The 24,484-nt window shown below is 36.6% G+C and overlaps 1 protein-coding gene across 1 annotated transcript in view; it reads left to right on the forward strand.

Moving 5' to 3' along the window:
* myo1c.L (myosin IC L homeolog) overlaps positions 1 to 24,484 on the forward strand; it is a gene marked incomplete at its 5' end in the record, with an annotated part of 47,775 nt that overhangs the window by 10,534 nt on the left and 12,757 nt on the right. Inside the window, 21 exon segments of the mRNA NM_001089049.1 lie at positions 2,802 to 2,917; positions 8,217 to 8,415; positions 9,411 to 9,491; positions 9,616 to 9,795; positions 10,001 to 10,099; positions 10,244 to 10,357; positions 10,833 to 10,904; positions 11,258 to 11,377; positions 12,614 to 12,696; positions 13,267 to 13,372; positions 16,781 to 16,861; positions 17,471 to 17,562; positions 18,109 to 18,203; positions 18,849 to 18,895; positions 19,783 to 19,863; positions 20,490 to 20,595; positions 21,947 to 22,064; positions 22,170 to 22,283; positions 23,443 to 23,519; positions 23,676 to 23,744; positions 24,310 to 24,394. Of these exon segments, the coding sequence (NP_001082518.1) occupies positions 2,802 to 2,917; positions 8,217 to 8,415; positions 9,411 to 9,491; positions 9,616 to 9,795; positions 10,001 to 10,099; positions 10,244 to 10,357; positions 10,833 to 10,904; positions 11,258 to 11,377; positions 12,614 to 12,696; positions 13,267 to 13,372; positions 16,781 to 16,861; positions 17,471 to 17,562; positions 18,109 to 18,203; positions 18,849 to 18,895; positions 19,783 to 19,863; positions 20,490 to 20,595; positions 21,947 to 22,064; positions 22,170 to 22,283; positions 23,443 to 23,519; positions 23,676 to 23,744; positions 24,310 to 24,394 (2,135 nt within the window).

Consider the following 24,484-nt stretch of genomic DNA (forward strand, 5'->3'; position numbering starts at 1 on the left):
GCTGCAGAAAAATGGCAGTAGATGCTCTGGACTGATGAGTTAAAGTCTGGTAGATTGTCCACCACAGAGCCAGAGAATAGACATTGATTAATGTCTGCAGGCAGGAGGAAGCCTTCAATGTGACCTCATCGTCAACGTCTGTGGTTTGCAAAACAGCATCTAGATTAGCCAGATGCTTTTTGGAAACAAGTGCTGTGGTACTGATGATTTAAAAATGAACTTTAGCCCCAATCACTAAAAAACAATCTGCATTAAATGAAAAATCACTTTGCCAACTGTAGGGGTGGATCCATTATGTTTTGGGTTGGGTGGCAGCCATTGTTACAGGAAATATTGCATTTGTAGAGGGCAGAATGGATTTAATAAATTCTAGATGCCTTTGTGAAATAGCCAACCTGCTGAAGCTGGAAAGGGGTTCCAGCTCCTACAAGATAGTGATCCTAAACATACTCCAGAAGCCACTTGAAGAAAAGCGAAAGGTTTGGAATGTCCCTCACAGTACCATGTATTGAACATTGAGTATATGTTAAACATGCAAGATGGCCCTACAACAAAAAGCTCCTAATTGCAATAAGGCCAACTCCTATAGAGTCCATTTGAAGTCAATAATAATAATTTTCAAATGATTAAATTTTTTCATATCGTATCTTGTACTTGATGGTAACTAAACTGCATGAATCGGTGTTGGTGGCAAAACAATCCTATTGGGTTCATTTAATGTTTAAATGTTTTTAGTAAGTACAGTGATCCACATTATATACTTATCCAGAAAATGCCAGATCCCAAGTATTCTGGATAATAGATCCCATACCCTGTATCCCATACTGGCGTTAATAAGGTGTCCCCAACTGTAGAACATGCCACTTTTACTATTATCTTTGTGTGTTTTAAAGTTTGTTAAATAAAATATAGCTGTGCATTTGCAAACATGTTGATTTTTAACACCCCGATTCCTGCACCGAACATGTAATTTGGCAAGCAATGCATTATTTTTTATACTTATACACTGGGGAAGTTAAAGAGGACCTTTGCTTATATGTGTGTTGTGTAAGTGCTTGGAGCCAGGGACATTAGATAGGAGGGACTTGGGGTAAGAAGTGCAAACTCAGCATGGAATAAAGTTTGCTATTGTTCCTAATGGAACAGCTTGTCCAGGACTCCGTCAAACTCTATGCCACAAATGGGAAAAAAACAGCATGGAATTTTTTCGTATTTAACGTAGAATTTTTTCATAAACAACTTTTAGCTCTACCTAGGGTGTTTATTGTGCAGCTGATTTAAATTTAACTCTGGCTGTGCTCTAATATTACCATAATGTTCTGTACATTGTACATTTTTAAAGGACCAGATCTAAAATGCCTTGGCATTTACCCAATTATGTGCTTTCTCCTGAGAGGTGCCAGAGTAGTCCTTTATGTCTTAATAGTTATTGTTAAGTCTGTTGCTGTTTTTTTTTTTCTTCTTTGTTACATTGCCCTGAAGTTGCTGATTGGGCTGCTGTCGCCAACCTACCTATAAAATGCCAGGGGGCATTGCTGCTGCCACAGGTATCTGAGAAGCCCCAATTTATGTGGTTACGCAGCATACATTAGGGGAGACCTTCCCACTGAGGGCCTTCATTTTAGCTCAAGTTCTCCCTCACTGGGCTGGGGGTGTTTCTAGAGCCCAGCAGTGTTCGCCTGGAGTTTTTTTTTAGAGCGCTTTCTACATGTTGACATAGTTTCCATTTAATTATAAGATTTTTAATAGCCTGTAATTGGGTTATCATACAGTTAAATGGTAAATGTTGGTCTTGATGCAGGGCTACATAGCGACCAATCAGCAACTAGGGTTGGTTACTCTAGTGCAGTTAATTATAATAGTAGTTAATATTTTTACCAACAGAGGACCAACAAAGTTCTGTATAGTTGTACCGAGTTCAGTTGTACCAACAAATTAAGGGATGCTGTCATGGGAAAACATGCATCAGTTAATAGTGCTACTCCAGTAAACTTCTGCACTGAAATCCATTTTTCAAAAGAGCAAACTGAATTTTTTACATTTAATTTTGAAATCTGACATGGGGATATACATATTGTCAGTTTCCCAGGAGCCCCTAGTCATGTGACTTGTGTTCTGATAAACTTCAGTCACTCTTTACTGCTGCACTGCAAGTTGGAGTGATCTCATCCCCTCCCTTACCGTCCCCAGCAGCCCATCGTGAAGTGCTGGTTCTGTCTGAAAGCACATGACCAGGCAAAATGACCTGAGATGGCTGCCTACACACCAATATGACAACAAAAAAAAATACTTGTTGGTTCAGGAATTAAATTTTACATGGTAGAGTGAATTATTTGGAGTGTGAACAGTGTAATTACACCATCAACTCATGACAGAATCCCTTTTAACATCTCCATCTTACTTCAGCAAGAGGTTGACACTATTTGTTTCATTAGCAATCTTATGTAATGATGTATTTAACGTATTTTTTAGCAATTTGGAATTCCCTTTAAATTTATAACTGTTCCTTTCCTGTAGATTTCAAAATTAGAATGTGGGTCAGTGAAGTGACTAAATTGGGGGCAAGAATTTTAGAAAGGCATGCTGTTTTTGCAAATAAAACTTTTAAATGGTTTAAAGTTTTTTAGTTTTTTTAAGAATGAGGGTTACTAGACATTAACTACATTGTTATTAAACTTTATATTGACACTTTTTTTCCTTTGTTATATCACAAAGTGTTTGACTTTCTCTGACTATGAGATACATAGTAGTAAGTTGCGTTTGTACTAGCTCATACATTTATCCCGTTCCTCTCTCTTAAGACGTATATTGGGTCAGTGTTGGTCTCTGTCAACCCATATAAAGAGCTGGAGATCTACAGCAAGCAGCACATGGAAAGATACCGAGGGGTCAGCTTCTATGAAGTATCACCTCACATGTAAGTAAAATGTCACTTTATTTTTGTTTTTCTTTTAAACCGCAATGTCAGGGAAAAATAATTTCACTTGTTTGTCAATTGTAGTGCTCATTTACACTTTTATACTTAATAGAGATGCAATTTATTTAATTGTTTCCCATTCCTCTGGATCTGATCGTTCTTCCATAGTCAAAAATCTAATACAAAACATAGAGTGTCTGCATGGCAGTCATATGATTGCTGTGCAACAGTAATAGCTTGCATTCCTCTAACAAGGGTCAATCATGCCTCGAAAGCTTTTATTTGCCCTTTATATTGTAATAGGCTAATTTTTGGGACCTGTAAAAGAAAATTGGCTCTGGGATGTCGTAAATGTTTGATATGTTGAAATCTCAATGAAAACAAATGTCAACATTAGTCTACAAGTAGACATTTTTGGGACACAACCCAGATCCTCCTTGGGCCATGCCCATACATGTTCTAATCCACCCAAAACCCTGCCATGTTTAGGTGTCTGATGCAGGGCTGTCAATGATAAACATGGACCGTTCATGGAAATTAAGTATTTAGTTATTGTAGAAAGAAAAAAACACTTCAGTATTGAGCTCCCATTATTTTCAAGTCATAACAGTCTGTTAAAGCGCTAATTCGTTAGTATACAATGAAAAAAAACAAAAACAAATGAAACGTTGAAATCGCTAATTCTTTATTAAGAAATAAAGGCAAAACCATCGTATCGGGGTTATTTATTCTTTAGATTATTTTCTAGTAGACTTAAGTTATGAGGATCCAAATTACGGAAAGGTCCCGAGCATTCTGGATAACAAGTCACGTAGCTGTATATTGAAGACAGAGCCTTTGGATTTGACACAACATTTCAAGCATCAATTCCTAGTTGTCATGTCTGCCTAGGATCTTATGGCAGATTTTGACCCTAGCTAATTATTTTTGCTTGGATGGAGCTCATGGCGAAGGGAGTATTGCTAGACAGTTCTGTCATCCTATCAGATAGCAGTTTATCTGAAACAAAAATGTCTGCCAATTCAATTCCTTTCTTTTGAGCTTGAACCTTGCATCAGCACCAGTGGTGTAACTAGAGTGCGCTGGGCCCCCCTGCAAAAAAATCTTAAGAGGGGCCCAGCGCCCATCCTCCCGCCCACTTGCCCGACTCTACCACTCCCAGCCCGGACTCTGCCCACTCTGCACATTAGATAATGCCATTATTGTCTACATATATACTTTCTCAGCGTTTGCTTTTCACCAGGTTAGGAAAGGATATTCTTTTGCCCTACTGATTTCTTGGTAGGATTATTAGCAGAAACATTCTTTCCACATCAGACTAAAACTATACATGTAAAATCATTACTGTTCCTCCTACTAGGGTATTGGAATGTTTGTATTTATAGTTTTTGAAAGTTGTAATGTGCTCTGTCATATGAGGCAAGTTAGCGTTGCATTTTATTTAAATAGAATTATTCCAGGCCCAGGAGCATCAGACACTCAGATAAAAGCCAGGGCTATTTTATCTGGTCTGATGACATGGCTGTTAACTTATTTTAAAGAAGCAGTTTGCGAACTTCTGGTATTAATCATATATTCCAACTGCCAGGCAGGGCAGTGGACTTAAAACTACTGGAGTTTTCCTGTTCAGTTCACATTTGCTGTTCTGTAAATCTGGAAAACTTTTTTTTTTTTTTTTTTTAAGATTTGCATTTTTGTGGCATGACATTTTTGTGTGTTATTTTTGACTAATGTTTTTCTTTGTTGCAACTTTACTTGTTGCTAAGCTGATGCAAACATAAAGCCCAAAGAATGTGTGTATTTATATTCAGCTTCCATTCCATGGGAAATCAGTTTTTATAAGGGGCTGTCCAGATCTTGGTGTTATAATGTGCCTCAAATATTTCAGTTATTACCCTTGGATGTAGTTGTAGAGTATTGTTATCAGTATCCGCAGTAGGTTACAAAAACTCTTATGTTCATGCAAGCTGTTGGGATATATATATATCTTAAATAGTTGAGCATTCTACAATTAGATAAGCATTGCCTGATTGACAGGTTTGGGCGGAGATTGAAAATAGGCCTTGGCATACACAGAGGTCCAAACAGACCCCCACAGGCTTAATAAACATTGACTGTCTTCAACAATTTACAGTAGCCCCTCTGGCATTTGCCTTAATCTACAGATTGGCAGTGCTAATAATAAAATATAAAATCAGTCTGATGTAAACATGCTAAACTCTTTATAGATTTCACAAGGTCCAAAACCTGTACTAGCGTTTTGCACATCTTTGATACAAATAATCCTCACCATCTGGCCGAAGAGTTACTTAAGACAAGGTTATGCTTTTTTTAGACTGCTAAGTAAATTAACTCTTTGGAACATTAAAGGAGAACTAAACCCTAAAAATGAATGTGGCTAAAAATGGCACATTTTATATACTAAACTTATTTCACCAGCCTAAAGTTTCAGCTTGGCAATAGCAGCAATGTTCCAGGACTTCAAACTTGTCACAGGGGGTCACCATCTTGGAAAGTGTCTGTGACACTCACATGCTCAGTGGGCTCTGAGCAGCTGTTGAGAAGCTAAGCTTAGGGGTCGTCGCAAATTATCAATCAGAAAAGAGGTTTGTCTCTAATACAAGTTGATGCTACAGGGCTGATTATTAAATTCTAATGTTAATTGCACTGGTTTCTGTGCTGCCATATATTAATTATCTGTATTAATTACTAATCGACCTTATATTGTGACATTTCTATTCTATGTGTACTGTATATTGTGAGTGGGTCCCTAAGCTCAGTAAGTGACAGCAGCACAGAGCATCTGCAGTGAATCCGCAGAAAAGAAGATGGGGAGCTACTGGGGCATCTTTGGAGACACAGATCTTTACTGCTAAAGGGCTGTGGTTGCCTTGGTCTGGTACAGAAGCCCAAAACATAAAACATGTACAAAATTTCTAGCTATTTCTTTAGTTAGGCTTTATTTCTCCTTAAAAAAAGTTTAAAGGGGAATTTAGGTATGGTTTACATAAGTAATAAATAAAATTTTGGGATTTTTGATTATTTTTTTTATATGTTAGAAAAATGCAACAGATTTAAAAAAAACACAGCCATGCAATTGTTGTATGAATTTTTAAAGCACCACACCAGGAATCACTTTACTTTAGACTAAGAGCTTAAAAAAAACTTACAAAATAGTTGACCCCTGTAAACGATGTATTTTTGGAACATATTCCTTTGGATTCAAGATATTAAATATATTTTCTACTCCAAACTAACATACTCAAAATTTGATAAAAACTGCTAACTTCAGCCAAATTTTGCAACATCTCAGAGCTTGCACTTTATCTTATATCCTTGAGTACAAAGATAAAAGGTTGTTAATAAGAAAGCCGTTTGTTGCCCAATATGCATACAATAACATGAGCCTTTACCTTCCTTAAATCTTTATGGCCGACATTTGGCCTCTGCATGCACAAAATACTACCTGCACTTTATTTGTGATACACCCGTACATCCTCTGAGCTGCTATAATGCAAATCTGAATTTTATTTCAAAATTCAAAAGTTAGTGTTTTCACCCAAGTACATGACAGATAAAATGGTGCAAAGTCAATTCATAACTGGGAATGCTAGAAGTCCCATAAACTGTTCGATACCCAGTATATATAGGATTATAAAAATAAGGTATATAGAGACCCCAGAATAAGGCTGGTACATGGACCTGCTGTCAAAGCAGAGGCAAGATAAGCTTTGTGCTGGCTCAACTCTTACTGATGTGTTGCACAGCCATGAATGCTACTTGCAAAGCTTCCCATGTTGTCTTTGCCAGGTTCAGATATGGACCCTTTTGTTTCCCCATTTCAGTACTGATATCTTGTCTGCCAGCCAGCAATATTGGGCATGCTGTGTGTGTGTAAATAGACTATGCATAATCTCCCCATAAATATTAAAACAACACTATGTGGGAGATGATTGCCCTAAACTCCATATTACTGGGGCACATATTTGTGTGAAGGTTTCTTGGCAAGGGGCGAAAACAGTAGTTTCCTGTCTGATCATATCAAGCAGGTCATTTCTGCGGGTTGTGGAGGTACCATAGGCATTACAACTTCTTGGAAAATTGTACAAGAGCAGGGAAGGGAAACTAGTGAAAAAAGGAATTGGAGAAACAGTCCCCAATTTACCTGAAAGTTTCCCTGCCCTTTTACACTTGAGAGTGTAAATGTGCTTCTAGTTCTTGATAACAACGAGGGTGCTTGCATGGAAAGTTTGTCTTATGTCTACTTCTACTACGTTCCCTCTCTTTGTTGGAGTTCCTCAAGGCTCTGTTCTAGGCCCTCTGCTGTTCTCTCTCTATGCTACTTCGCTAGGAAAACTTATTCAGTCGTTTGGACTTCAGTATCACCTTTATGCTGATAACACCCAACTGTACTTGTCTACTCCTGACCTCTCTCCTTCTGTCCATGCCCAAGTCACAGACGGTCTCTCTGCTGTCTCCTCCTGGATGTCACAGCGCCACCTGAAACTAAATCTTTCAAAATGAAAGATGATTAGCGTAAAACTGCTGAGAGTTTGACCATAAAGGACATCTGATGCCCTAGATTTATAGGGCGGGGGGGGGACCACCCAGGACATTGGCAGCAGTTCGCCTGTGGGCCTAATAACCGTATAAATTATTGTACAGGGGCACACAGTCCTCTGTAAAATCTGAAAGTGAGAATGCTAGGCCTGTGTATTTTGGTTCTACCTGCCAATGCATTTGCACACAGTTACTTGATGATTTATGGGAGCAAATAACAGGTAAGGTTAATATGTAACAAAAAGCACCTGAATTTTGGGGACGAATCCTTGTTTTATGATAACATCATTTAATATGTAAATTCTTTCTGTATGTTTTGACTTGTTTTATTTTAGGAGATCACAGTTTGTAGGGTTTATAGTACTGTAGTCTTATTTACTTTAGACTTGTTTTTATGACTTGTACAGTCTTGTTTTCTGAATGCTTTAACTTTTTATGTGGCTTTTGCAGTTTTAATAGTCTTGTTACTTTGATAAACAATCCAAGCTGGAGGTCACACTGCTTTGATGTAGCTGCATGTGTTTGGCAGGTCTATCTGTTTCCATGTGTACATGGGTAAAATACTTTTATATTGGGTTTTTATGTTAGCATAAAGTAGCAAAGTAAAAATTTTGTAAGCTTATCCACATTCTTATTAGTCTGTTTAATATGTGCAAATTAGTAAAATGAGTGATATTGCGCTGACCCTTAAATATCTAACATTTATTAAGAGGGGGGTTTTTTTTTTTTTTTTGCTTAGCTATGCAATAGCAGACAACTCCTACCGGTCTTTACGCACAGAGAGGAAAGATCAGTGCATCCTAATATCTGGAGAAAGTGGTTCTGGAAAGACAGAAGCCAGCAAGAAAATCCTTCAGTACTATGCTGTGACATGTCCCGCCAGTGATCAGGTGGAGACTGTGAAAGATCGTCTCCTTCAGTCCAATCCTGTTTTGGAGGTAATTTATTTTTAGAAAGTGCACACTGATAAATGGAGCAAATACCAACTAATTGAAAAAGCACATCTTTCATTTTAAGCTCATGTTGTAAGGTAAAGTTGTTGGTTCAACTTGCAGCCTATTCATTTGTCTTAAACCGCAACTGGCATATTTGCAGCAGGTTAGTGATAACGATTGGCAGCCTGTAAATATGACACACAATTTAATAATGTGCTCTGAAAATGTGGCCATGTGCCTCTGGAAGAAGTACAAAATAAACATGTTTAGTTATGCTATGTTTGTCTTTTGTATTTCCGTTTGTTTAGACCTGTATTGCTCTTTGTTCCTTGCTGTGACACATGCTGTTGTTGGAACTTACAGATAAAAAAAAAAAAGTTATAGTAGTCAAATCTCTTCAATGTTTTATTTTACGTTACATCTCCTTTTCCCTTACTTATATTTATCTAATAGTTCCATTTGTAAGAGTTGGGGATTAAAATGGAGAGTGGAGATGTAGCAACTCTCTGTCTCCTATATTGGGAATTCACAAGGTCTCTTATACTAAATGGTTACTAAAAAACTGCTTAGAATAGGTCCATCTGTATTCCACAAATAGTCAATTTTTAGTTAACTGACCCCCCCTCCCCCATATAGAGCAATATATATATACACATATATATATATATATATATATATATATATATATATTTATTTATTTTGTTATACGTATATGTATTAAATTGTTATAATTTGCATTTCAGTCTGTCTCAGCAGAATTTTGCTTCTGATTTTCTTGGCTGTATGGAGACTGTCATTTACCTTTGCAAAAAAAAAAAAATCAATAAGTGATGAAAACAAAGAAATGGCTTTCCATAAAAATACTAAAATGACTATTTACAATATTTAATACTGTTACTGGTTGAAAATATTCCCATGCATGCATTCATTATACATTTTATACTCTATGCCTATTTAGTTTGACATCTGTTTTTATAGTGTTATACTTTTGCTTTTAGGCCTTTGGGAATGCAAAAACGTTACGGAATGACAACTCTAGTCGATTTGGAAAATACATGGATGTACAGTTTGATTACAAGGTTTGTTGTTAACACAATGTAAATGCATTTAACTTGTACATGGTTCACACCCAGATATGTGTGCCTATGAGCAAATATACTCTTTGAGGTTATCTGGTAACATTTTCTATGTGTGTATTTGAAGGGTGCCCCTGTGGGTGGTCACATTCTAAACTATCTCCTGGAGAAGTCACGAGTGGTGCACCAGAACCACGGGGAAAGAAACTTCCATATTTTCTACCAGCTGTTGGAGGGTGGTGAGGAGGAACTGCTTCGCCGTCTGGGTCTTGATAAAAATGCACAAAACTACCAGTATTTGGTAAAGGTAGGTTATAGATGGACACATAAACTGTGGGCTAACCATTATATGCTTGTTTATGCATTTAACAAGATAGGGTAGTAAATGCATCTCTTTAGAAAATCATGAATAAAAACTCAGTCTGAACTATTTTGTCTGGTTTGGAAAAAGTTGGGAGCTGGGAAGTCAGCTTCTACGAGGATTATAACCGACATTTGCTCATTCTCTACAGGGTCAGTGTGCCAGGGTGAGCTCCATTAATGATAAAAATGAATGGAAGACAGTGCGACGGGCTTTGTCTATCATCAATTTTAATGAAGATGACGTAGAGGTTAGTTTTTGTGCATATAAATTCGTGCACGTTCCCATATTTTGGTCATTGCTTTGTTTACGAGAACTTTTTAACCTCCCGTTTGCAGGCTCTGTTATGTATTTTAAGTCTGTTTTCTATGCATGCTTAATTTGTGTATTTCAGGAATTGCTGAGTATTGTAGCCAGTGTCCTGCATTTGGGCAATGTGCAGTTTGCCTCAGATGACCACAGCCATGCTCAAGTCACAACCGAAAACCAAATCAAATACCTCGCCAGAGTAAGCAATTATTTGTTTAAGCGCTCTCCATCATTCATTTTACGTAACTTTCATTTTATTGTCGGGGAAATGCTCAAATATTTTTATCCAGTAGGGCTGAACATCTTTGTTTAGTCACTTATTCAAGTGTTTCTACATTGTGAAATCATATAAATGTGTAAGATTCAAAATTCCCAATCATTTAAATGGTTGATAGCTAGCTGCCTGTATAACAGTGTTCAATACCAGAGTTATGATGGCGTGCAAGCATGCAGTTTTACTTAGCATCTCTGTTCCTCGTTTGGATAATTAAAAACCCTGAATTTCACTTTTGCATTTATGAAACAAGGAAGCAGACTTTATGCATTTTTACACTTTGTTTAATTTCCCAGAGAGTATACTTAGCAACCATGTAGGTCCAAATGCCTGCTTCATTAAAATAATTTTTAACTCTCTGGATGCTCTTACTTGCATTTTAATTGTCTTTTAATTGCAGCTATTGGCTGTTGATGCTACTGTCTTGCGTGAATCTCTTATACATAAGAAGATCATTGCAAAAGGAGAAGAAGTGAGTGTTTCATGGCTAATATTCCTTTGATACCAAAATTAGAATTACATTGTATCAAGTATAAAGGGGACAAGCTCATTCCCCCATGTCGTTACATCTTATTTGGGCTCAGATATAATATAAATACGAGCAATAAAAAAATAAGATGCTAAAATAAAAATCTGCATATTGGTTGACTGTGTCACTGTCAGTTGCCCCCATGTGCTGCATTTTCAATTGCTGAAAGTGGTGGTATGCTTATATTATGCACATTTATAAAATAGTATGAGTTAATTTAATGGCGAAATTCCTCTTTAAGATCATGATCATTAAATGTAGTTTTGATAAAATATTTTTTCATCTTACACTTGCAGTTGAACAGCCCTTTGAATCTTGAGCAAGCTGCATATGCGCGCGATGCCTTAGCAAAGGCTATATATGGACGCACCTTCTCTTGGCTCGTCAGTAAGATTAACAAGTCACTTACATACAAGGTAATGAGTGTTATGGCTCCCTTTTCTCTGACTATAATGTATCGATGTGAACAAGCATTGTTAGTGTGCCAAAAACATGCTTTGTGCAGCTGTACATTATTTTGAGTGTAGCAATATAAACACAAAGATGACTAATGAGCGTCACAAGGATTATGGCACATGATTTCTTTTACTCTTTCTCCTAACCCATTCTCCCAGTTGCTATTTATTTTTTACTTCCCCTTTTGCTTTTCTACTGTACATTACATTATCTCTTCTCTTTTGCCTGTCTCTCTGCTTTTCTATTTCTCTTATGGCCTCCATTTCATTGCTGTTTGCCAGCCTATCTTATTCCAGTTATTCACTGGCAACTGCAGACTGGCTTTACAGGCCCAGAGCCTTTCCCAGTACACCTAGACCCCATTGTTTCTGGTTTATTTCCTTTTGTTCTTGTAGCAGCTTTCTGGAATCTGCATTTAGGATGGAACATGCCCAGAGACCTCCCAAGGCCATATAGCCTTTATTTTTCACTGCCATTTAGTTTGGCTTATTTAATTTGTTTCTCCCTCTAGTGGTAGTATGCAGAAAAACATTGTTCCATGTTCAACCAGGCCTGGTTATTTTAGCTGTTCTTATCCTCTATATAGTTCTGCCCTTAATGATAGCTTGATGTGTAGGTGGGAAGCAGTGGCAATTGTGGTGGCAGCAATCCCAGTGCTGCCCCCTCTCCCCCCTCTCCCCCATACCTCTACTGACCCTAAGGTGAAGGGGGCTTATTGCTAACTTAGAGATTGCAGCTGCACTCTCTTCACTAAAAGGGTTGAAATCCCAGTTAAAAAAAAATAAAATTTAAATTTAGCTTGTAAGTTTACCAGGGGTTGGTTAATTTGCTGCCTCTTGGCTAAAATTACCCTGGTGAAAAAGTAAAGGGCAGGCAGATAGACACTGATTTGCTATTGGGAGTTTGAGAAACATTAGATTTAGTGGTGGTGCAAATATTTGTGCGGTTGGGTTACGGTGTAAGTTCAGTGGGAAGGTTGCCTTCTCAAAAATATTTTGTTCTATCTGATACTTTAAGAATGTAGACTGAATATATGTTAGATTGATATTAATGAACTTTGCTCAAAAAATAATTACTTTGTTATGTTGAGAGAGTAATGGCAAATTTCTTATGGCAAATCTTACTTTGGACAATTTTAAGACTGTTTTACATAAAATGTTGTTTTATATATTACATTGTACATCTTTATATTTTAGGGGAGTGATATCCACAGCATTGGGAATGCTTCTGTCATTGGACTGCTAGATATATATGGTTTTGAAGTTTTTCAGCACAATAGGCAAGTTTCTGTCTCATTCACTTATTATATTGTGTAGCTTGAGAGAGAGAGAGAGAGAGAGAGAGATATCATTTACCACTGGAAACATTTTTCTTTAACGCCATCTAGTGGTCATAAATGCATTTGCTGCTTTTCTTGCCATGTACAGAAAGACATAAGAAGTTAGCAATTGGTAATTGCTGTTTGTGTTTATGCTTTCATCTAGGGGAAAATTCTGTTTATTCAGTGAACTATGCCCTCATGCTTTTCTGTTTAAGTTAAAGAAATTGAATATAATTCTGTTGGTAAACAGGTTACTGTATATTTTCTGAAATACATTTAATTTTAAATTTCTAATTTTTAAGGCAGGCCAGTATGTAAATCTGTATGTTCAATGTATGCACCTATTTAATGTACAGAGCTTTGAAATATGTTAGTGCTTCATAAATACATGCTAATAATAATAAAGTGTGAACAGTGGGATTGTAATTGCATGAATAAGTATGTAAATTAGATTTAACCTTATTTTTTTTTTTTTCCTTTAAAAATCTATACCCTTGGAACATTCATTTGAATCACATTTTATTACAGTTTTGAACAGTTCTGCATCAATTACTGTAATGAGAAATTACAGCAGCTTTTCATAGAATTGACCCTAAAATCTGAGCAAGAAGAGTATGAATCTGAAGGCATTGCGGTAAGTAGTCATTCTTCCCACTAGTCTCAGATTTGTTTCCAGAAGATACACCACCTTTAACAAAAATGTTCATAGCTTCTCTGCAAGAGCAAAATTGCTGCAGAGGAATGCCACATACATGCACCACTCAGTCGTGACTTTGTTGTTACAAAATGGTGTCATTTGTCATTACCTTAGAACAAGTTGTTAAATCCTGTTATTAACTGGTTATGGTTTTCAGATGTTCTAGGCAACACATTTTTATGAATACAGGCAGACCACGCATGAATATTAGGACTCTTTCTTATAGAAATAAAATAGAAAATATGCTAAAACATTAATCTGCATACATAGGGGTTAAAAATAATTTGCAAATACTTTGTGAGAAATACAATATTATTGCTGCTGGTTTTTTTTGTTCTCAGTGCTGTAATATTAGTGAAGTCGTTTAAAATTCTCCTTTAAGCACCAGCAGAATTTCCCATTTTTTGAACATTTTGTGCTCTCACTTTAGGGGCATTTCCTGTGGGGCATTTTTAGTTTACCTAGGAGTTTTTTTTTATGTATTTCCACTATGGGAGACAGCCTCTCTGTAATTCTGAGCTTTCTGGATAACTGGTTTCCGGATAACAGATCCCATGTCTGTAGAGGGATTTATACCAGAAAAATTCTTTATTTTATGCACAAAAATTTGACTGATTTGGAAAGCCTAATGTCTCTCGAATGTGCCATTACCAGATATGTATAGTTTTATGGAGATTTCTGACTTCTATAGATCAAAACTCCCAGCAGTACCGAATTTTCAAAGCACTACAGCAGTATACGGCGTACTTAGATTCCAAAGCTAAAAATCCTGGAACAGTAGGTTTACCCAAGGAAACAATATATTTTTGAAAAGTACACGTTCGGCCAAATCCAAAATGGGTAACCATGTCTTTCTACTCCTAATAATTAAACATCAGAGCTGTTCTAAACTTAATAAATGTATACAAATTCTGAAACATCACCTCAAAACTTTAACTTTGGAAGTTTATCTCCCACAAAGCATAAGGTATCAAGAAAAATCATTCTAAATATAAATGCCAGGGGTCCACTGAACAGTTTGATGCCCATTGTGCATAGAATTACTAAAGTATCTGACCCCAAAATGAAGTAAGTGCATACACATTTTATAGCATATATTTTACTACTAATAAATACTGCCTGATATATGTGGGGTAAACCTTGTAAATTAGTAAGTCAATACCAGAAAACTGAGAGTACACATTCTGACGGAATCTAAATGCGTAAATGTGTCTTTCTACGTCGAACTACCAAACTGTAAGGCCGTGCTACGGTTTTTATGAAATTTCTGAACGTCGTCACAAAGCTTGCATTTTACCCCATTATATGCTCCAGATTTCCTAAGTTACCAACATAAAACATCCTAAGTAAGCATGCTAGGGGTCTACTGCATACTTTGGTGCCCAATATGCATAGACCCCCAAATGGATATATAGAAGATGAAATTTCCATGGGCAAAAACAAGTAACAAAGAAGAAAGTGGAATACATTAAAGGGGTTGTTCACCTGCAAACAACTAGCTGTTTTCAGATAGATCACCAAAAATAACGACTTTTTCCAACTACTTTCTATTTTCTGTGTCGCCGTTTTTCTAATATTGAAGTGTAAAGTGTAATTTTCACCTTTTGAAGCAGCTCTGGGATGGGGGGTCGCCGACCCTGTAAATGGTTCTAAATTGATACATTTAGTTGATGACATTTCTTATCCTTGTCCCTGCTGAGCAGAATCTGTGTTCCATTACAGGCAGTGGTTAGAATTGATACAATAGTTGCTAATACTCCAGAGATGCTGCTGAGAAATGTATCAACTAAATGTTGCAAAATTGTAACAATTTAGAGTCTGCGCCTGAATTACTGAGCTGCCAGACTCAAACACCAGAGACACGAACATTCAACTTTAAACTTAGATTTTGGAAAAACCGTAAAAAATAAATAATGGAAAGTAACTGGAAAAAAAGGCTTTATTTCTGGGGAACAATCTGAAAACAACTGAACTGAAAAAAGTGTTTGGAAGGTGAACAACCCCTTTAAAATCACTAAAATCCAATAAAACCACTAAAGCCCAGTGTTTTTTTTTTCTCACCTAGGGATTTATTTACTAAGCCCCAAATGCAAAAATCACAAATTTTTTGGAAATTTATTAAACCCCGAGGCTGGAAAACTCTGAATCTGATATCCCGGCATCTCAGACCTGTCGAGGTTGCATATATAAGTCAATGGGAGAAGTCCCAATGATTTTATAGATTTGCGCTGGGTCTCCTGCCCAACCCCAAAGTTTTCGGAGGTTTCTGGTGAAACATCCAAAACAATTGTGAAAACCAAGTAAAACCTCCCAAAATATCCTGAAAACCTTTCCAGCAAATTTTCAGGAAAATGTAATAATAATTAAGCGTTAAAAACCTGAGCGGCTAAGATCGGAATATGTAGCCAACAATATTGAGATAAGTTCGGACCTTGATAAATAACTCCCTAAGTGTAATCAGCAGTCAGAATCACAATCTGATTATTTTGTATTGACCAAATCGTTTTTATGGACAGAAACAAGTGAAGAACATCTACGCAGAGCTGAAAAATCAATAAAATGGCTAAAGATTCAACAAAGTCACCAAAATTGTAATATAATCACCAAGATAACAATTTATAGTTATTTTTATTTTTTTTGCCTTCCTCTGCTGCTTCCTTCCAGCTTTCAAATGGGGTCAGTGACTCCAGCAGCCAAAAGCTATTGCTCTGTAAGGTTACAATGTTATTGTTTTTATTTCTTACCTTTCTATTCAGTTCTTGTCCATATTCCAGTCTCACATTAAAACCACTGCCCAATTGCTAGGATAAACAAGATCCTAACAACCAGATGAACCACTTGGGGAAATTCCATACTGGACAGCTGCTGAGCAAATACCAAATAACTGAAAAAAAAATATTTAAATTAAATATTCGCTGTATGCTAGAATAACGCAGGATATATATGAATACATGATATAGTATTTTATGTTAAATGTATCCATAGCAAAAATAAAGCATATAATGTATGTTGGATTAATCATCTGTTTAAGTTTATCATATGATGATTATAGTTATAGGCAGATTTATCAAGAGTTGAATTGAAACTAGGGCCAAAACTATCAAATTCAACTGCCCAATTCTTGTTGTTAAAAATTCTAAATTAATTGGTCAAATTTCGAGCTCATGGGAGTTTTTAAAAACTCCCATGAATTAGAAATTTGACCCTTGATAAATCTGCCCCTTAATTTGTATATGAGATATAGAAACTGGAATCAGCTTTTTTTTTTCCCCTTGACAATTATCTTTTGTTGATCCATCCAAACATCTTGGTGTTCTCATCAGTAATTATTTTTTGTTGTTTCAGTGGGAACCTGTCCAGTACTACAACAACAAGATTATATGTGATTTGGTGGAAGAAAAGTTCAAAGGGATTATTTCCATTTTAGTAAGTGTTATTTCCATTTTAGTAAGTGTCTTTAAGACGATATTATTTTATTATTAATTTAGTAAATATTATAAAGGGGGAGAGTACAACTATACAGGGACTAACCAGGCATAATAAGTAACCTTTTATTAAGAATTTAAGCATGTGCCTTTATACATCCACCAATGCTATATGCCAGTACTTAAGCTTCTCTTCCTTTTTACACTTTTCCACTAAAATATAGGGTTTAATTCAACAAAGCTGTAAACTGTTATGAGCTATGATCCTACTCACCTGACTTATATTCTATAAAAGTTCGTAAAAACATGGTCCACATCGTGACTGTTGCCTCTGTGAAGTCTGCTTGTTAACAAGCTTACAAATATCTGAAAAAGAGATTTTAACAGTCTCTATAGTGACCTTTAGTTTTTATTGTAAATTAACACATAACTGCTCTCTAACTGGCATTCAGGTTTGGTTCTTTCTCCACATTTTTAACATTTGAGTGGGGGTGAGTAAGCACTGCAGTTCAGGAGCCCTGATATTAGGTGTTTCCTTAGCTTAGCAGAAGTGTAAGTAGTTAGATGCATACATTATTGCTGTAATTGCTCACACATTGCACCTCTATAGGATGAAGAATGTTTGAGGCCTGGTGAAGCCACAGATATGACATTCCTTGAAAAACTTGAAGACACTGTGAAAAACCACCCACACTTTGTTACGTGAGTATAGAGAATTGCTTAGATGTGCTGATTATCTCTGATTATCTCTGATTATCTCTCTCTCTTGTGCATTTTGTTTTTATATAAAAATAAATACCCTTTGAGTGCATCTGAAGTGCTAAAAAGAGGATTTAGGGCCAACTGAGAAATCTTTCGCATTTCTCATGTGGCCTGTATGACTTTTGAATTAAACCAGATATCATGAGTATAAAAACAGTTAATAAAATATAGCAAATACGTAGTTAACAGATCCATGAAATTCCCCCCCATTCTGCATATAACCATCTTTTCAGTCAATCCAACATGCCTTTGAGGACTGTAGTAATCTGCAAAGTGCAGGAATGGAAGTACCTACACCCCCAGGTGCTTATGGCACTTAAAGGTGCAAAGTGTATAAAATGTGGTGACTTCCGCCTGCATGTTTTTTGTTTTTTTGCATTTTTCTCCTACATTCATAAGTTGTAATGTTGTTTATGCTGTACTGTTGATTTTAGTGATATCACAATCCTGGATCATGTCACTCATGATTTAAATTGTTCTGTTTAGACACAAACTTGGTGACCAGAAATTGCGCAAGTCTCTCGGGAGGGATGAATTCCGTCTTTTGCATTACGCAGGAGAAGTAAACTACAGTGTAGCAGGTAATTCATGACTTGTATATCATCTCTAATGTCATTTCATTTTTGATGCCTGTGCCATTTTTTATCTGAATAACTGATGCTGCCCATTTCTATTTCCTGTCAGTCCTAAAAATGCAAAATCATGGGATGTAGGTGTTATTAGGAATTTTCTTTTTTTAGAAAGGCTATTAGCAAGATGTTTTATTTTTGCTACAAATAGTGGCCATTAAAATCCTCTTTTCTCGGTAGTCAGTAGGACATTTTATATAGTAAGTCTCTGCATGTTCGAGAAACAGGCTCCAAGCAGGCTAAGAGAATGCGTTTATGCTCGTAGCCCAATGATGCTATGCATATGCTAGACATTATTTTGTACAGTAAAACTGAATAGAGCAGAAAGATGTTTTAAAAGCAGTTTGCTGTCTTGCACTAACTATGGGAGGAAAGAGCTTATATCTCACTGTAAGGTAAAGATTAATTGATTCATATGTTTTGTTTAATTCATTTGTTAGTTGTACATTTTGAACCTGAAAATGTATTTCAGCAACTTATGCTTCCCAGGAAGTTTTTTCTTTTTGTACAAAGTGTTGTGGGGGAGAAGCTAACAAGTATGTAGTCACTGTCCTATAGTAATGATACATTAATTGTATATATTTATATGTCCTTTAGGGTTTTTGGACAAAAACAATGATCTGCTTTTCCGCAATTTAAAAGAGGTGGGTAGCAAGTTACATATTTTTATTTCGGCTGCTTACAATGTTGTTTGTCACATCTTCCTTTGCTTTTGACTGTTAAAAGGCATAGAATAGGTTAATGGCCTAGTGGTTATAAGTAGCTTAATGCCTCAAGTCATTATTAATATGGAAAACTCTGACTGCTTACATAGATATAATGAAGCCAATGCTTTTGATCACCTCTTCAAACACTAAAGCTAATGAGAAATGAGAGAATGAGAAATATAAAGCCCCTGGTGTACAATTGTACAAATAATTCTGATCTTGGAAGGGTTCAGGTCATATATCAAAGTAGTCATATTCATGACCAACAAAATAGCATGTGTAAAAATGATCAAAACCCCTTATAACTAGTATTTCAGCTTTGTTTTGTTTATACAGGGAATAATAAGCATACGTTTTAAGATGTACCTGATTTGTCCAATAACACGGATGGCAAAATCCTTTTGATCCTCAGGCAAACAGGTCATAATAGTCCTACAGAGACCTGTGGGGAGCGGCCCTCATTGATGAGGTCCACAATCAACTTAATTTTCAAACTTGTCTGATCCTTCCAAGGGCCCCATACACTGACGATAAGATGCTGATAGTTTAAGACTGAGGTTAAGACAGAATGTTAGCAAAATTCTGGCCATCCTCAGCTCCTCTTAGCTCAGCTTTATTTTTCCTCATACCCATTCAGGACCCAGTAATATGTATAATGTCTCGGTGAGTGTAGCTCCTGACACTTTTAATGAAAGCATAGGGGGACCATTCCAAGCACTTTTTCTACTGGCATTTAAATGCTGAAATGTGTTCTCCTATCTTGTGTTCTCCTGTCCTGGAGACTGTAGAACATGAACATTTCACATTATTCCTTCTGTTTTCAGGTCATGTGTGATTCGGGCAACCCGATTGTACATCAATGTTTTGACAGAGCAGAACTGACTGATAAAAAAAGACCAGAGACGGTAACCATGAACCTATTGTAATGGGGAACAAGTGTTTTAAGGAAAATGCTGATGTATAATGTGTTTGGTTTATTTAATTTGAACCTCCTTATATGTTTGATTGCTATATTTGTTAAGAGCCCACTAAATACAATTTTGTTTAGTCCAATGTGTCCATGGACTTGCCTGTATACTTGGTTTAAGCAAAAAACCTTGTCACAAATGTTCCTATATGTTTCCCCTGGGCCTCCTTTGGCCAGAGTCCAGAGCTTAAGGTGATACTGACACTAAAAAATTATTCTTCAAGATATTTAATCTACATTAAAATTTACCTAAAGCTCATGTCAATCGTTTTTCACCGATAGGTCTGCTTTTGTAAGTAATTGTTACTTAAAGTTAATAAACTGACTTTTTTGCCAACCTGACTGTCCCATCTCAGCCTGTCAGTTAAGGATTCTAATTCTAAAGCTCCCCATAGACGCAAATATTTTTCTTTGGTGAACGACCGATTTTAGTGCAATCCAACCAGTCTGTCAAATTATTGTGCGGTTAGTGGGAATCGAACGTTCGTGCATCTTACAATTTTTTTTTTACATTATTATATCATAATATTTTATTATATTTACAGATGGTTTTGTGTTTTGTAGGTGGCAACTCAGTTTAAAAATAGCCTGTCCAAGCTGATGGAAATTCTCATGTCAAAGGAGCCCTCTTATGTACGATGCATAAAGCCCAATGATGCCAAACAGGCAGGTATGGAACGGTTGATTCCTTATGTGATTTGTTTTCATTGTACTAGGAAACAGGGCTGGACGTTTTTCAGTAAACATGCTTCGGAAAAGCGCTTTTATGATCTTTTCTTTTCAATTTTTACAACGTTTTTACAATGTTGACCTGTACATGGGAGACGAGTGTCAGAGCCCCAAACACACAAAAATAGTTTGTTGTATATAAGGGACCAGCAACTACTGTGAACCCTGGATCATAGTACAACCTGCAGGCAGAATAATGAAATTCACACTGGGCATTTAAAACATTTTTTTTTAAAAAGTAGCTTTGGTTTAGATTCATTAGATGGTATACTTCAGATAACCAACTTCATATTTTTGTGACTAAAGGTGGCCATAGACGTAGAGTTATGCTCGTCTGGCGATGTCACCAAACGAGCGGATATCTCCCCGATAGACCCACGTTGAAGTGGGGCTGATCCGATCATGTGCCCTTGGGCCCAATGATCGGATCAGAACGGAGGCCAAATGGGCATTCGGATCACAGGACCGCATCAACTGCAAGATCCAACGGGATTTTCTAACCTGCCCGATCGGCATCTGTCCGACTTTCGGCCAGATATCGATCGGGAAAGCCCGTCGGGGGGCTCTACTCACAGTCTGATAAGCTGCAGACTTGGTCTATCAGCAGCTTTAATTAGCCAGTGTATGGGGGCCTTAAGGAGTAAATTTTTTGGATATTGATTATTTAATGTACTAGATATTCTGATCATTGCAAAAGTTGCAAGATATGCCTAAGTATGGGCATTTCACTCCCCCCCAGCATTACTTCACACATGACCACCGCAAAGTCATTTTTGATATACTGTCCTGCACACTCTTAAAGGCATTGGCATTTCTTGAAGTGAGGGGGGCCGGAGATTGGTTTCTACTTATCTGTACTACACTGAAGTTAACTTTTGTACAGCCACCTTAAAGGAAAACTATACCCCCAGAATGAATACTTATCCAATTGTTTGTCATATTAACTAGCATGTCAACGAACTGTAACAGAAAGACGTGTGTAGTAAAAGACAGATCTTTGTCCATTAATTGACTTATGAGTTTGTGTGCCCTTGGTTTGTTTGTATGCACCTTTAATTGTATGATCATAGGTGGCCCATAGTACTTAAAATGGCAATTTTCAGTTTAGAATTACCCAATGGCACATACTACTAAAAAGTATATTTTTACAAAAATGGTTTATTTAGTTGAAGCAGGGCTGTAAATATGAGCTGTTTATGCAGTATATTTTGATAGAGACCTACATTGTTCGGGAGGTATCTTTTTCCTTTAAGATTAAGCTGATTCTTGTGTTCTCTCTGCTATGTATGAAGCTCGTTTTGACGAAGTTTTGATCAGGCATCAGGTGAAGTACCTGGGACTCATTGAAAATGTCCGTGTGCGTAGAGCTGGTTTTGCATACAGACGAAAGTATGAGATCTTTCTACAAAGGTAAATGTTTGAACATAAATTTTTTATTTTGTAATCATTCTATGAAGGCTAGACTTCACATTTGTTGCTGGCTATGGACTCTATAATGCTTTATTAAACCCACAGATACAAATCACTGTGTCCTGAAACTTGGCCAACTTGGAATGGTCGTGCACAAGATGGAGTGGCAGTTTTAGTGAAGAGCCTGGGATACAAGCCTGAGGAGTATAAAATGGGGAGGTATGTCTTTTTTTATGTCTTAAATAAACCTTATTATATACTTATAGTTTTCCAATTATAAGTCATCTTATTCTGACCTATAATTAATACCAAGAAAAGAATTGCTACATTTTAATATTTTGAGTGCTTATCTTTCCTTCTGCTATAAACTTCATTTTTGGCTTTCAAGCACTGTCTGTTTTCTAGGATAAGTAAGCCCTGCAACCAGATACAGTAACTGGTAAAATTCCAAGCCTGACAGCTGAACAGCCACAACATTTAAATAATCTGAAAATCATAATAAAATGAAGTATACACCAGTACCCCTTTAATGTTGAGTTTTTACCTGTCAATTAAACTCTCTGTTCCTCCGATCTATTCCATCAGGTACTTTATCAGCAGAAAAGCTAATAAAATGGCCATTTATGCACAAAATGTTTTTGATTTGCTTGATGAAAAATTAAAGCAAGCTCCTGATCCAAATTAAACACTGTTGCACTTATTGACACAGGAGGACCCTGGAGCTTCCTCCACTACCAGGAAGTAACACCAGGGTTCCCACTGCGGGCTGTGTCAATTGTCACAATGCAGTTTTGTGCAAAGAATAGAGTGCACTTGTCACTCGCCCGCCAGACTCTGGAAATGATGTCATTTTAACAAAAGCAAAGGCATTTCAACAAAAGCAAAATTTTGCCAACTGGACTTTCAGCTCTGTTACCTCCAACTTCACGTTGAAGTGCAAACACAGTTGAGTTCATTGTTGTGTTAATTATTAAAAGCATGGGCACAGGTAGATTTCCCCCTGGTGACTGCAGTGATGCTGAAATCATGGGATCAAACCACTGTATTGTGGGTAAAAAAAATGCAATGCAGTTGCATTCAAAAATGCACTTAGTGGTAAATGAGCCCTTTTTATATTGTGACTGTATGTCTGACTATACATGTAGCTTTGGCTACTAGCTTTTGGCTACTAAAATTATTCCCTTCAACAATACATTATAGACAGTGGGCTAATGTACATATATTTGTGGAAATGGGGAAGGCCTTTTTGTAATTGTACTGTGCCTGGGGTAAAATATATAATAATATTGCTTGGGTGCAGTATGTGTGTGTATGTACATATCTTGTTAGGACTGTTACTTGTATTTATTATTATTATTATTATTATTGTTCTTTTCAGAACCAAGATCTTTATTCGCTTTCCAAAAACACTGTTTGCAACAGAGGATGCTTTGGAAGAGAGGAAACAAAGCATAGGTATGTTCTCCAACGTTGACTCTGAAAACTGTTGTGCCCTGACACTACATTTTCTCCTGCTGTGCTGTTGAAATTTGCAGCTTTCATTTACTCAAATTATCTGCCCTCCTCTTCTGTTTGCTGGTATCAAACAACATTAGTTCTTTTTTATTGTAGCAACTTTTCTTCAAGCGAGATGGAAGGGGTATGTTCAGCGCAAGAGTTTCTTACACATGAAATATTCCGGTGAGTGTTCTTGAGTATATCACAAATGTAATATTGTTTAACATTCTGAAGTTATATTCTTTTAATGTACTATAGGTCATGCAAAGCACCACAGTAATGTATTTATCTATTTAAAATGTTTATATTTATTAAATTCATATTAGGCTTAACCAAAATGATAGAGGGCATTGCAACATTTACGTTATAATTTGTATTATAAAATGGTTGAGAGAATTTTTGTTATGTAGTTAATTGCATTTAGCATTTAGCCATACTCCCTCTAATGCTGAAGGTTCTATATAGAAAAGCTTTGCTTTAACAATATTTAAAATGAATTTAGGTGTGTACTTGTTAAAAGCCATTTATTAACAGGACATTGTGCTTGCAATAGAACAAGCATGCTATTAGCTGACCTTGAACCATAGGCCATTTTTGCACAGTTATGTATAGGGAAAACCTGGTAACTCATGCCCTGGTGCTAGCAGGGAGATTGAGCAGGTTATCACAGCTTTAGGCTCAGTACCCATATTCTTGCACATCGCGTAAAAAGTAATGACCCTCTTCCTTTTTATATATTTTTTTAAAGCAATTCATATACAGTCATGGTGGCGAGGAAATATTGGTCGCAAAAAAGCTGCCAAAAGAAAGTGGGCTGTGGATGTCATTAGACGGTAAGTACAAATGCTTATGCTTTGGTTGAGTGATTCTCTGCCTCATGGCTTGCATGCCATATTCTGATACAGAAATCATCAGAAATCACA

The sequence above is a fragment of the Xenopus laevis genome, chromosome 2L (genome assembly GCF_017654675.1).
Source record: "Xenopus laevis strain J_2021 chromosome 2L, Xenopus_laevis_v10.1, whole genome shotgun sequence".
NCBI classification, from domain to species: domain Eukaryota; kingdom Metazoa; phylum Chordata; class Amphibia; order Anura; family Pipidae; genus Xenopus; species Xenopus laevis.